Genomic DNA, 15,018 nt, shown 5'->3' with positions numbered 1-15,018 from the left:
ATTCAGATAAGCAGAGAGGAAGAGGGAGGGGATTCTGGGCAAGGGAAATAGAACTGTACTGTGCTTCATCGCTCAGTCGTGTCCTACTCTTTGCAACCCCAAGGACTGTAGGCTGCCAGGCTTCTCTGTCCATGGGGATTCTCCAGGCAAGAATACTGGAGTGGATTGCCATGCCCTCCTCCAGGGGATCATCCCACCCAGGGATCGAACCTAGGTCTCCTGCACTGCAGGTGGATTCTTTACCAGCTGAGCTACCAGGGAAGCCCTTAGGGAAATAGTAGATACAATCAAAAGCCTGCAGCCTCACCTGGAACAGCTCCATGGAGCAGGGACCACATTCTCCAAGGCCACATGCATCCCCAAGGCCTGAGTGCCTAAAGCGCTGCAGGGGCTTAGTAATGTTTGTTGCATGAGCAAATACATGGCGACTTCTCTTCCCATAGACCGTGAGCCTCTTGAGGGCAGGGACTAGGTCTTAGAAGTCTTCAGATGCTACACAGCTCGCATGGTTAATAAATCGCTGTTGTTTATTACAAAGTTGTGTCCAGCTCTTTTACGACCCCGTGGACTGTAGCCCACCAAGCTCCTCTGTCCAGGGGATTCTCCAGTCATGAATCCTGGAGTGGGTTGCCATTTCCTCCTCCAGGGGATCTTCCTGACCCAGAATTCCAACCCATGTCTCCTGCATTAGCAGGTGGATTCTTTACCACTGAGCCACCAGGGAAGCCTGGTTAGTAAATAGTAGCTAATAAATATGTTCTGATAGAATACATGAATGAACGGCAGGCAAGGGAGGGTGAAGAGATGACCCTGAGGGGAGAGGCACTGATGCTTTGGGAAATACTGAGCGATGCACGTGGGCTGCTGTGGTCGTCAGGGAGTGTCATGGACCATCTTCAGTGTCTAGACAAGGAGCTCTTGTGTGCTCTATTTTTTTTTTTTTAAGTCATCTCAATGAAAAACTTGGTAGAAGCTACAGAAACTCAGCGGGGGCCCAAACTTTGATAGCTGTGCATGGGAACCACAGTCAAACGTAGCTTAGCAATCACTTTTCTGTAGGACTGGCCTCAACCCATTGTGAGTGCCTCTCCACCCGGGGATGACCACAAGGTTATAACCAAAAGGAGGCTTGTGAACACTTGTGAGTGAGACCGTGCAAGTTATAGATAGTACTCTGGGGTCCTGGAATTTTTTTTTAGGGTAGTTTGGCCAGGAAGTCCCAGCCAGCTTCCCCCATGATGGGGTCTGCTCAGCCCAGGTGTTTTCAAGAAAAGCTGGCTTCTCTTTTCAGGTATTGGCCAACATCGTGGTTTTGAGAACGCCTGAGGGCTGGAAGACAGCCGTGAGAGGAGCCCTTTGGGTGGGCAGTCGGAACCTTCTGGTCCAGAGGAGAAGCTGCCCCCTCACCTGGACTTATGACCCGTGGCTTCGCCCCCAGCCTGCCCGTCGAGTTCCCCAAGATGGGCTCCTTCCGCAGGCCCAGACCGCGCTTCATGAGCTCCCCGGCGCTCAGCGACCTGCCCCGCTTCCAGGCAGCCCGCCAGGCTCTGCAGCTGAGTTCCAACTCTGCTTGGAACAGGTATGGGAGGCACTGGGTGGGCGGGAAGGTGGTGGTGGGGTAGGGGTTGGCGTGCCAGGGCCAGGGGCTAGCTGAGCTTCAGCATCTTCTGAAATCAGGCTCCAGAAGGTCATGGGTATAGGGGTGACTGACACAGTGTGCCCGTTTCCCTATGGCAACTGTATCCATCAATTTTTCTTGTTGTTGTTTTTTTTAAATGTATTTTTTTCTTTTTGTATTGATATACAGTTATTTACAGTATTGTGTTAGATTGTTATTTTTTCTGATTATATTTCACGATAGGTTATTACAAGATATTGAACATAGTTCCCTGTACTATGCAGTAAATCCTGGTTGCTTATCTGCTGTATCCCAGTTTGTTAATCCCATACTCTTAGTTTGTCCCTCTTTTTCTCTCCCTGTCTTTCCTTGTTTGAATAGAGGGGAAGCGGACCACTGGGGGCTTCTGGGCTCTCAAAATCAGTTAACCAGCCCGGGACAGTTGGATCAGAACTTAACATTAGGCCCATGCCGGTTGTCAGACGACCCGAGGGTGGGAACATCTAAGTAACCTCCAGTCACCTGCTACCTGTTTAAGAAGATTAGACACGTATCTGTGAAAAGCTAGTAATGCAGTGTAGACCAGGGTTGATCCCCACCTGGAAGCTACTGGTGGCTGGGAGAGGAGACTCTGAGCCTTCATAAAGTGCCCAGCCAATCTGTGTACCAGGTACTGAGTAGAGGCTGAATCCGTACTATGTCTCACCCTCCTGGAGCTGTGTTTCAAATCGTGTGGTTTCTGTTTGGATAAATCAAATGCATTGTTATTTTAAAGCATTACTGAGGGTTTTTTTGTCATTTGGATCATTATCAATTTTTTTTTTTAATGAATGCACAACTCATGATGGTGAGGGAGGGGAGATCTGAAATGTTTTGATGTTAAGTAGAACCTGGTTCATTTTAATAAAGCCTGAAACCTGGGGTGAAGACAAGTTTGTGATCAGCTCCTTGCTGAAATGCTGGGCTGGGTCCAGAGACTTACCTGGGTCCTTCAAGGGATCAACTCTTCTGCCTGGACACTCGTGGGAGGGGAAGGGGAAGTGAGGCCAGCCCTTCTGGAGTTCTTCCCAGAAAGTACTATTAAAAGCATGGACCTAGAGTCTGTCATACAGAGTGAAGTAAGTCAGAAGGAGAAAAACAAATATCATATATTGGGGCATATGAAATCTAGAAAAATATGGTCCAGATGAACCTATTTGCAGGGCAAGAACAGAGGCGCAGACATAGCGAAGTGATGTGTGGACGCAGAGGGGGAAGGGGAGGGTGGGATGAATCGGGAGAGCAGTGGCATACACAGACCAGCAGCTGGGAAAGAGATCACTGGTGGGAAGCCGGTGTGCAGCTCAGGCTTCAGTGCTCTGAAGGGAGCTCAGTTCCGTGCTCTGTGATGACCTAGATGGGTGGGATTGAGGGGGGCGCTGGCAGGGAGGTCCAAGAAGGAAAGGATCTTGTGTATACATAAAGCTGATTCACTTCATTGTTATCACAGAAACTAATACACCATTGTAAAGCAATTATACTCCTGTTGTTTTAAAAAAGTAAAATAAAAGGCGAGGACAATTAAAATCCATAATTGCAAAATTTAAAAAACATTAAGATAAGGCAAGGCGTGATCCTTTCCAGGCTGTGAAGACAGAGGCCCCCTAAGTGAGAGAACTGCAGGCTGGGGTGAACTGCTTGCAGCCAGTGCCACGCGGGATTCTTTCAGACCCGCAGGTGCTGGCCACGCAGTTTCCTGAGAGCAGATCCCACTGCCTGCCCTTCATTAAGGCTGCTCCCCAGCAGGGCTGCCAGCCTGCGAGAAAATGCGGGGAGAGGGCCTCTTTTTGTCCTCTTGGCCTCAGTCTTCCTCCCTTTCCAAGGACCCTCATGTGCAAGTGATGGATTCCAGGGAGAGAAAACGTGGGCCTGCCTGTGCCCTGGGCTTCCTGGCCCTTCTCCCCACCTTCGGCTCTGAGCTGCTAGTGGAGGTGGCCCCGGGGAGGCAGATCCACTCATCGGGGGTCTTTTTATTTCCCTGCAGCGTCCAGACTGCCGTGATCAACGTCTTTAAAGGGGGCGGCTTGCAGAGCAATGAGCTCTATGCACTGAATGAAAACATCAGGTACGTGGCTGGCCAGTTGGGGACCCTCCCCTCCATGGGCCTGAACTGGGGCAGGGAGCTACACCTCACCATCACTCTGGGAGCCTCACCTTAAGTTCTGTTTTCTGCTTGATTCTTATTGCTGCTTCTGTTGGCTTTTCTGAATCTTTTCTAACTGTGAAGTTCCGGGGCCCTTGTCTGTCTAGACTTCTGCTCCAGAGAGGGCCTGTCCATTTGTCCATGTGTATAGTGCATGTGTGGGTGGCTGGGGCACAGGGGGTAGGGGGTGACATCTAGCAGCTGTCATTTACTCTATGAACATTTCTTATGCCTCATTGACCATATTTAGGCAGGATGGTCTAGTGGTTGGGACTACACTACTTAGGATTTTATAGCTGTTCTTCTTTTACTAAGAGGTTTTACCAACCTCTTTGTGTCTTGGCTTCCTCTTACGTGAAATAGGAATAGGAAATGTGCCTACTTCCATAAGATTCTTGTGAGGTATTGAGTTACTGCATAAATAGTCTATAAGAACAGAGCTGGTACTTACTTGGAGCTCTTACCATCATTGTCACCGTCATTGCTATTAGGTTTTCGTGATAAAACTCTCGATAAGATATGGTCCTTGAAGAGTTTGTCTTCCAGAATCTTCCCAGTAGTGTCCAGTACTCGTTCATTCATCCATACATGAAATGTTTCAGTGCCTCCCCATTAGCCAGGCACTGGAAACACAATAATGAACAAAGATAGATGTAGACACTGCTTTTCCTGGAATTTCCAATATGTTCAGTTGGGGCAATAATCGTTAGCCAGCTGATCACACATGTAAAATGTATTAATAATAACGTGTCTGTGACAGCTACCACAACACAGTTGACATGATGAGAGCTGGCGTTAGTAGGACTCGGTTTTGCCAAGGAGGCCAGGGATGGTGATGTGATGCTTGCGCTGTCATCTGACGGATCAGTGGATATTAACTCAATGAAGAGGGCTCCAGGTAGTGGCAATTGCAGGTGCAAAGGTCCTGTGGTAGCAACGGACCTGAGCACGGAACTGAAAGTAAGCCCACTTGCCCAGAGCACCGGGGATTGGGTGGTGGTGTGGTTGGATTTGTGTGTTGGTAAAATGAGGGCAGAGAAGCAAGCATGGCCCAGTGCCCCAGGATCTCCTGGGGACAGGAAGTTGGACATCAACTCTTAATGGGCTGGTGTTCATTCCTCTTGGGTGTGTTAAGTGCAGAACATCAAGGCTAAAGACCCAAGCCTGGAGTGGGCAGAACATTAAACAAGGCCATTATTCGAGTCCTGTTTACATTTAGTTAAGACCTGTATTAAGGGTCAGTGAAGTGTTTTAAGACCTCTGCTTTCATGAAAACCTTTAGAGCTCAGAAATAAAGAGAGTTGTCTTAAATTTCTAGCCATGTGCTTGAATTTCACATAAGAATTACACAAATATGGAAAGACACAATAGGGATCATCTCACCCAGGGCCCCCTTTTTACAGAGGAGAAAACTGAGGCCCCAAGAAGTTGAGTGACGGGAGCAAAGCTGGGTCAGCCAACCCCCCGGCTGCAAAAGCTGAGTTTCACTCTAAGAACTAAGATCTCCGCCTCTCTATGAATGTTCCTTAGCTCACAATAGATACATAAATAAATAAAGCAGTGACTCAGGAACGTGCTAATTGTTCCTTGTATCAGGGGAGAGATCCTGAAATTGTACTTAAAAACCATTGTTTGTGGGCAGTTAGGAAAAGTACGGGTCACGCCGGATTGCACCAGCCCGGTTAACCCATGGGCCACTCACTGAGAGGCCTGCAGGTGCCAGCAGGTCCAAGTGGGTGAAGCCAGCCTGGTGGATGCAGATGAGGGCTAACCGTCTGCCCGAGGGGATCCCACTCCCCTCCCTGCTGGAAGAATGCAGGTCCAGTGTCATGACATCTTATTTCTCAAGAAGACCAGAGACTGAGATCTTTATGTGAAATTTTATATCATTTAAATGTTGATAAATGATCCAGATGTCCCCAAACATCAGTACAGGGCAAACAAAACACATCTGTGGGCTGAACTTGACCAAGGAGGTGCCCATTTGTGAGATCAGCCAGAACATGCATGGGAGGCTGATGGGAATGGTGCATCCCAGATTCTAGCACTAAGGACCCTTGAGCTGGGGGAAAGGGCGCTGACATGGATGGAGGTGCCAGGAAAAGTGCTGGGTGCCTTTCACCTCCACCACACTCAACCCACCTCACAGAGCTGTCAGAGAACCATTGTTCTCAGTGTGTAGTCTGCCCACAAAATGATGGGCAAGAGAAACACAATAGCTTGTCCAAGGTCACAAGCGGAGTCAGAATGTGAACCTTTTCCTGAGGAACCTATTTGCAGGGCAGGAATGTAGACGCAGACATAGGGGATGGACTTGTGGACACAGTGGGGAATGAGAGAGTGGGACGAACTGAGAGAATAGCACTGACATATATATACACCACCAGGTGTGAAATAAAGAGCTAGTGGGAAGTTGCTGTATAACAGGGAGCTCTGTGACAAACCTATGGGCTGGGGTGCGGGTGTGGGAGGGAGGTTCAGGAGGGAGGGGATATATGTATACTTATGGCTGATTCATGTTGTTCTGTGGCAGAAACAAATACAATATTGTAAAGCAATTACCCTCCAATTAAAAATTAAAAACAAACAAGAATGAATCCTTGTCTGATTTAGACACCTGTGTTAGTTTGTTCGGGTTGCCGTACAAACACCATAGACTGGGTGACTTAAGCAATAGATGTTTCTTTCTCACTGATCTGGAAGCTGGGAAGTCCAAGGTCAAGGTGCTGGCAGACTGAGCTCCTGGTGAGAGCTCTCTCCCTGGCTGCCCTCCTGCTGTGTCCTGGCGCAGCCCCTCTGTGTGCACGGAGGAGAGGGCATGCTCTGGTGTCTGTTCTTGTAGGGATGCTAATCCCAGCATGAGTGTTGAGGGCCCTACCTGTATCACCTCGTCAAACTCTAATTATTTCCCAAAGGCCTCATCTCCAAATACTAGCACACTGTGGGCATAGGGCTTCAACATATGAATTTGGGGGGTTGAGGGGGGTGGAGACACAAGTCAGCCTGCAGTGAAACCTGTGTTCTTTGCACTGCATGACAGTGTCAGAGAGAGGTTTTAGCTGGAAGAAGGGTTAAGCCAGTGGTCTTGATCTTTCTTTGTGCCATGGTTCCATTCCCAAGGCCTCCAAGGCCCCATCTCTCACCATGAGCTTTGATTCTTAACACCCTCCGAGGACCACAACACTCCCCCAGTGCTCCTTTCCAGTACTGAGTTTAGTGTTAGGTGTTGGATATTCCTGTCTGTTTTGAGGATGATGAGAAACACATATGGTTGAGGTTTGAAGCTAATTGCCCGGATGTGAATTGGGCCCAGAATACATCAGAGCTGTCAAAAACCAGAGTTCCAATGACCATGCTCTGGACCATCTACCCTCTGTCCTTCTTGAGGCTGGTCATTAGGATGGATGTGGGGTTTCCCAGCACAGACACTCAGAGTATACCTGAGAACATGAAATGCATCCCAGACTTTGTAGGACCTGGTTGTCCCTAGTTAAATAAGTGAACCCTTGTCTGCAAGAGGCAACATGGAAATAAACACAGCTGCCTTTATTTCAGGAATTAAAACACCAAACAGGCTTGCTAGTCTCTGGTTACATTCAGACAGACAGGTTTTGGTTTTTCTTCTCTCTCTCTCTTTTCTCTAAGAAGACCTGTTCGCAGAATGCAAGTGCCATCTCACCAGCATTGAGACCCCACCAGGTGGGATGAGGGGCAGAGGCAGTAGGGATGAGGGAGGAAGATGTGGAGGGAAAGAAGGCTGTTACTCTCAACCCCATTATTCAATCAGTTATGACAGTTCTATGTGCAGGAAGATCCCTGCCAGATTCCAGAGAACTGTTTAACTTCAGAGAGTAGCTCTTGGTAAGGGATGAAGATTAGACCAGCTATGTGACCATGGCTTACCCAAGTCTCTGCTCTTTGTTTTACGAAATGAGGAAAACGACATCAGAATCATAGTGATTGGGAGGTCAGGGATAATGCCAAAAGTGTTACTAGGACAAGAGCTGGTGTCTAATAGATGTTAGCCATTATTATTCGTATTGTGAAAATTTAGCAATAATAAAGTGATAAATGCTGGCTGAGTACCTTGCATGCAAGCACAGGGCAGTGTGACCAATTGTACTGTATAACGAGTTCTCTTATTGTTTGGATGAGGTGAGCTGACTTTGAACTAGAAAGATCCAGGCCAGGCCCCTCCAAGAATGTGCTGGCCTGGGAGTGAGGGTGAGGCTAAGTTCTTACAAGGAGAGCCAGCTGTTTCTCCTTTCTGCAGAGGAAAGACCAAGAGGAAATGACTCTCAGTTCTTCATTCTACTCCAGCCAAACAGTAATAAACTTTGATGGATTATCCAAGTCCAGTGTCAAAACCTAAATCAGCTTTCCCAGGTTACCCCAGCCAGCCCTGGCCATCTTCCTAATTGTGGAGTTAGTGTGTTCCCCGGGAAACGTGAATTCATGTAAATATTAGCCAATGCAAAGGATCACCAAAAAGGTAAGTTTTATATAACTGTGTCCCGAAACGCAGTTGTTACAAGTGATTGGTGTTTTTTTCTAAGACATGTCTCCATGTCTAAAAAATGAACTCCAGTTTAAACGTTGGCAGATGGACTGTGGGGTAGTTCTGAGGAAGAACTCTGGACTAAGGATGGTCAGGTTCTAAAATAGATCATTAGATCAAGAGAAGGATGTGGAGAACTTTTAAGACCAAATTCATTAGGAATTGTTGTTCAGTCACTAAGTTGTGTCCAAGTCTTTGCAATTCCATGGACTGCGGCACTCCAGGCTTCCTTGTCTTTCTGTCTTCTGGAGTTAGCTTGAACTCATGTCCACTAAGTCAGTGATGCCATCCAACCATCACATCCTCTGTAGCCCCCTTCTCCTCCTGCCTCCAGTCTTTCCCAGCATTTAGTTGTTTTTTTTCCCCAGTGAATCAGCTCTTTACATCAGGTGGCCACCTCAATAAAGTGGCAAATTTTCCCTAAATTAAAGCCAGGGCTCATGGTCTGTCAATGTGAAGACTGAATCAGATTATTTTCTGTTGAAACTGCCTTAGAAAATGGCCCCTCAGAATAAACATAGTCTAGTGAAACCCTTGTTATCACAACCTACAATTCTGTCTGCCCTGGCTTGGGCTGGACCTGAGTATGTTCTTGGGTTAAATTCTCTATGGGGCATCAGTGTGGTTTTGAGTGCCCCTCTCCAGCCTCCATCCTAATGTGGCTTCATTTTAACAGTGGGGACAAGTCTGGGTTAGAGGTTTGGGTCTCAGGAGTTTTCCCAGGAAAAAAGAATGGCCAAACTAAGACACGGAAGCATGCTCCTGCTAAAACATTCTTTTCAGTAACTAGTCCACAGATTGTAAACTTAGGAAAGTGTGAGAAAGCTAGTGTTTATGTGTCCTGGTCCTTAGGAATCTATGCAAGTAGGTTCTTAAAAATGCTTTCAGTTTGCGGTTGGTGGGAGGTTGGGGGATAGACATAGAGAGAGGGGTCATTGATGCTTTCCTTCATTTCATCAGTGAATATTTGTGGACTGTCTGCCAGATCCTGGGGCAGCCGTTGAGGTGGGTAATTCTTGCTCTTAGGGAACGTACCACAGATTGAGATGAAGGAACTGAATCAGCAGCTCTCAAGCGATATTTTAAGTCAGGTGGTGGGAGAATCCAGAGTGTGAGGTGGGGAGTGGGCACCATTAGATCTGGGAGAGGGCACCCTGTTGAAATCTGTAGGATGGGGTAGGTGAGAGTCAGGTAGAAAGGGCACGTGAGGAGAGAAAAATCTTGCCACCCGTCTCTCCATACCTTTTCACCCCTCCTTCTTCCTGGGGAGATTTTTTTTTTCTTCAGCAGAAATAAATGCTCACAGATGGAGGTTTCCGGAAACCAGAGATGAGTTATCTGCAGCTGGCCTAAGGCAGGAAACTCACATTTTCCTTCTCTCTCCAACCACCCTGCTTCTGTTCTTGTTGGGAGGGAGGCATCGTGAAGGAAACCCCAGAGATTTTCAAGGAAAGAGGAGGTTCCAAGAACTGAGCTCCATCGCTGACAGGTTGGAGTTGAAACGTCCTTGTTCTGAGTCAGCTGGCCGCCCAATTCCCAGAGCGGAGCTCCACCTCAGCTGGGTCCAGCCCTGGGAGGAATCTGTTGACCCAACTGAGACCTGCAGCTGGGGCAAGAGCTGGGAGGGGAGAAGAAGAGAACCCAGATGGAGCCCACAGGCTGGCAGAGGGGACCGGTCTGAGTGAAGATTCCGTGACATATTGCAGACTTAAGTAGAACATTGATTTAGTGCGTGCCAGGCTCTGTGTGTTAACGGTAAAACTCACCACACTCTTGTGATCTGAGTGCTGCTGTATTTTCCTTTTACAGATGAGGAAATAGAGGCACAGAGAGGTGGGATAACTGGCCCAGAGTTTGCAGAGCTAGGTAGCAGCTGACTTGGGCTTGATCTTCCCATATTCCTTAGCAAACAGTCAGTGAGGGACTTCCCTGGTGATCCAGTGGTTAAGAATTCACCTTCCAGTGCAGAAGATGTGGGTTTGATTCCTGGTCGGGGAACTAAGATCCCATGTGCCCACTTGTAGCAGCTACTGAACCCAGGCTGCACCAAAAGCTCCTGCCTGTAGCAGCTAATACTCTACGCAGCCAAATAAATATATAGGTAAATAAAATTTAAAAACAAACAGAAAAATAAGGACAACAACAACCAAAAAATGGTAAGTGGGCTCCAAGAGGCACATGATGGGCATTGTCCAGATTTAAGCCTGATGCCCCTGGACAGAGGTTCATGAACAGATCATCAAATGGTTGGGGCATTGTCTTCTGAGAACCTTCGTTTGAGAGCCCTTCAGGCAAGATCTCTTTCTGGCCCAGGTCGCTCAGATTTGACACCGTGTGTCTGCTCTGGTTGAGAAAGAGCCTTATCTTTGGGGGCAGGAAGAGTAATTTGAGGGAAGGAGCTCCTGAGAAACCTCCAGGGCCAGCCCATGCGGTGGCTGGCCTGCACAGCATCTGGACATCTGCCCTGAAAACCCAGGGCTCTCTGGAAAGTTTACACTGGGCAGCGCTGGACTTGGAGCTGGTCAACTGGTCGGCGGGACCGAGATCTGGCTGCTGGCTTCTGCAGAGTGTGCTGCAGCTCTGCTGTTGGTGTCCGTCTGTGTCCCTCACTCACCTTTTCTGCCTGCCCCTGTGGGTGTGGGGGCGGGTACCACTGCCTGATGTTCAGGTGGGCCTCTGTTTGAGTTGGGATTTGCTGGTGTGTATGGCCTCAGGCAAGGCTATGAGTGTCAAGTCTCCTTGTCTTCAAATCAAGGATAAATTCCTAGTTTAAAGGCTACTGGAGAATTCCAGATGCTTTGTGCCAGTTGCTTAAGCACAGTACGAGCGACATAATGTGTAGCTCTGGAAATCCTCGCTGTCAGCTCTCTCCATCTTTTTCACTCTCCCCACTGCCACCCATGCGGTGCAGAATATAAAGAGGTGTGAGAGTCCTAACGTTTTATCTGAGTCATGCGCACGATCTCTGATGGGCCCTTTTAGAATGGGGGCCTGCAAGGAAAGGTCATTTCCATGTTTTCCTGCTTAAAGGATGCCGCTGCCTTGAAACACACCCTGCTGTAGATGCGAGGTGGGTGATCTTGGGAGAATTTAATGATCAAATCGGAGAGGCACTGACTAGCTTAGGATCAGGATCCTGTAAGGTCCCCTCTGTTCCTGGACCCTGAGGGTGTCTGGCCAGATCCTGCCAAGGGGCCTGGGGCAGCCGCCGATTGTCATGTGGCACAGAAATACTACGCAACTGATAAACGGTTTCCCCAGTCGTGCTGGCTAGACTTTAGCCCCAAGGCACCTCTCTCTAAGCTGTTTCGTCATCCTCTGGAATTCTGCTACTTTGGGGCTTGTGCTCAGGGGAGATTGTGGCTCATATCAAAGGTGGTTTCTCTGCGTCATTTCTTCCACTTCCTGCCCTGCCTGCCACTCGGTCATCCCTCTGCCTCTCAGCTGGCTAGAATCCAGCTCCTGTGCCTCATTTACCGTCGAGCCCACAGAAGTGGGAAGTTGAGTTGACAAGATGGTGTGGGGTGAGATGGCAGGCCTGTGTAATAACAGGAAATTCTGTCATCTGGGGTGTTTTCTCACCCGGTCAGCCTGGAGGGTGAGAGGGTGAGATATCACAGATCAGGGAGTGAGTGGTTCCCCATTTCTCCTTGTTATGGCCCTTTTGGCTTCTGACTGAACTTCATGCCCTGTTTCCCTTTTGGGTTGAGTCCCACAGAAACATTCACTTCCCATTACTCTCAAGTCCCCACTTCCTTCTCGTTCTAGCTCACTGGCTGCTGGTGGTGGTGATGGTGATGATTGCGGTGGTGATAGTAATGGAGGGGTGGTGGTGGTGATGATGCGGGGGTAGTGATGGTGCTGGTGGTGCTCGTAATGAGTGGTGATGGTGATGGTGGTGATGTGGTGTGGTGGTGGTGGTGGTGGTGATGGTGATGGTGGTGGTGGTGGTGGTGGTGGTGATGTGGTATGGTGATAGTGTGGTGATGGTGGTGCTTGTAATGATGGTGGTGGTGATGGTGTTCGTGGTGACATTGGTGATGGGGGTGATGGTAGTGTTGGTGATGGTGGTGGTGGTGATGGTGTTCATGGTGATGGGGGTGATGGTGGTGTTGGTGATGGTGGTGGTGGTGCTCGTAATGATGGTGGTGGTGATGGTGATTGTGGTGACATTGGTGATGAGGGTGATGGTGGTGTTGGTGATCGTGTTGGTGTTGGCGATGGTGGTGTTGGTGATGGTGGTGGTGGTGATGTGGTATAGTGATGGTGGTGATGGTGGTGATTGTGGTGGTGGTGCTCGTAATGATGGTGGTGATGATGGTGATCGTGGTGACATTGGTGATGGGGGTGATGATAGTGTTGGTGATGGTGGTGGTGGTGATGGTGTTCATGTTCATGGTGACATTGGTGATGGGGTGATGGTGGTGTTGGTGATGGTGTTGGTGTTGGTGATGGTGGTGGTGATGGTGTTCATGGTGACATTGGTGATGGGGTGATGGTGGTGTTGGTGATGGTGTTGGTGTTGGTGATGGTGGTGGTGGTGATGTGGTGTAGTGATGGTGGTGATGGTGGTGATTGTGGTGGTGGTGCTCGTAAGGATGGTGGTGATGATGGTGATCGTGGTGACATTGGTGATGGGGGTGATGGTAGTGTTGGTGATGGTGGTGGTGGTGATGGTGTTCATGTTCATGGTGACATTGGTGATGGGGTGATGGTGGTGTTGGTGATGGTGTTGGTGTTGGTGATGGTGGTGGTGGTGATGGTGTTCATGGTGACATTGGTGATGGGGTGATGGTGGTGATGGTGTTGGTGTTGGTGATGGTGGTGGTGGTGATGGTGGTGGTGGTGATGTGGTGTGGTGATGGTGGTGGTGGTGCTCGTAATGATGGTGGTGATGATGGTGATCGTGGTGACATTGGTGATGGGGGTGATGGTAGTGTTGGTGATGGTGGTGGTGGTGATGGTGTTCGTGGTGACATTGGTGATGGGGTGATGGTGGTGTTGGTGATGGTGTTGGTGTTGGTGATGGTGGTGGTGGTGATGGTGTTCATGGTGACATTGGTGATGGGGTGATGGTGGTGGTGGTGATGGTGTTGGTGTTGGTGATGGTGGTGGTGGTGATGGTGGTGGTGGTGATGTGGTGTGGTGATAGTGGTGGTGGTGCTCGTAATGATGGTGGTGATGATGGTGTTCGTGGTGACATTGGTGATGGGGTGATGGTAGTGTTGGTGATGGTGGTGGTGGTGATGGTGTTCATGGTGACATTGGTGATGGGGTGATGGTGGTGGTGGTGCTCGTAATGATGGTGGTGGTGATGGTGATAGTGGTGACATTGGTGATGAGGGTGATGGTGGTGTTGGTGATGGTGTTGGTGTTGGCGATGGTGGTGGTGGTGATGTGGTGTGGTGATGGTGGTGATGGTGGTGGTGGTGCTCGTAATGATGGTGGTGATGATGGTGATCGTGGTGACATTGGTGATGGGGGTGATGGTGGTGGTGACACTTGCCAAGCTTTGTGGTATGCCAGGCACTGTTCTATAAATTCACCATTCAAAGATTAACTAATTTAGCCTTGCAGTAATTCTGTGGAGTGGGTAGCTTTATTATCCCCAAATTCCAGTTGAGGAAACAGGTACAAGGGATTAACTTGTAAGTTAACTTGTAAAAGATATTGCTAACCACAGGGTTCAGACCCAGGTCTTAATGAAACTGCACTCTTAATGAAACTCTTCTCCTCTCTATCCTAAGCCCACTGCACACCCTCCTCAGTAACCTCTGAGGTTCCGTTTTCTTGTGTCTAAAAAACAGAAATATCACTATCACCTAACAGTTTTGTTTGAGGCTTAAATGAGGAAACACATGTACATTATTGACAGTGGCACCTGGCACTTAATAAGTGCTCAGTAAACTTTAATTGGGAAAAAAAAAAGTCAGGCTTCTTCCTAGGAGCAATTGGTTTTTTATTCATTATTATTAATTGCTCCAATATGTAATTACTTTCCTGTTTCCTGGGAAGAAACTGTAGAAAAGGATGGAAAAAGAGGAAGGGAGGCTGCTGACTTCTGTGCCTCTGTGCCCAGGAGAAACATGCATCCAGGGTTTTGGGAACCAGGTTTGCCATCTCTTCTGTATGGAGGGGACCACAAAGCACAGGCTCTTTAATCCTGTCTTCTGCTTTTCTCTTCTTTCTTGTACTTTACAAGCTAAAGTGGAAAACTTAGTGAGGAAGATTGTAGAGTTGAGTGATCCCTCTGTGGATATGGATCTGTGCATCCCTAATGTCTTGATGCTTTCCATTTGGGGACAAGATGGTACCCTGTCTCCTGAGGGAGTGGTCCCGACGGGGAGGAATCATGGTCTGAGCTCTTCTGTCCTCCTCTCCTAGCACCTCACACTGTTTCTGACACACAGTAGGTTTTCAGAAAAGGCTTGTGACTTGGTGGAATTAACTCCTGGGGTCCCGATGCTCTGTCAGGCCCCTGTTCCTGTTTTGGTGGAGAAGCTACTGCCAAGTTCCCCTTGAGATGACTCCTCAAGACCGAGAGGCAGAAAATCCCTTTCTCTCACTTCAGCTAAGGCCAGGGTAGAGTTTTTCAGAAGTGCACTTTCCTTGTAAACTAAGTGCAAGCAGAGCAAACACACAGAGTATACAAATCAATGG

At 48.5% G+C, this 15,018-nt stretch overlaps 1 protein-coding gene across 4 annotated transcripts in view; it reads left to right on the top strand.

The window, feature by feature from the left end:
• PRR5L (proline rich 5 like) overlaps positions 1–15,018 on the top strand; it is a 79,329-nt gene that overhangs the window by 21,841 nt on the left and 42,470 nt on the right. For all 4 annotated transcript variants that reach the window (XM_018059229.1, XM_018059230.1, XM_013969814.2 and 1 more), the window contains exons 2-3: positions 1,292–1,579; positions 3,642–3,722. In XM_018059229.1, the coding sequence (XP_017914718.1) occupies positions 1,416–1,579; positions 3,642–3,722 (245 nt within the window). In that variant the 5' untranslated portion in view covers positions 1,292–1,415. The remainder of the gene's footprint in view (positions 1–1,291; positions 1,580–3,641; positions 3,723–15,018) is intronic.

This window comes from Capra hircus, chromosome 15, assembly GCF_001704415.2.
Source record: "Capra hircus breed San Clemente chromosome 15, ASM170441v1, whole genome shotgun sequence".
Taxonomy (NCBI): Eukaryota; Metazoa; Chordata; class Mammalia; order Artiodactyla; family Bovidae; genus Capra; species Capra hircus.
This window is presented reverse-complemented; position numbering and strand designations above follow the sequence as displayed.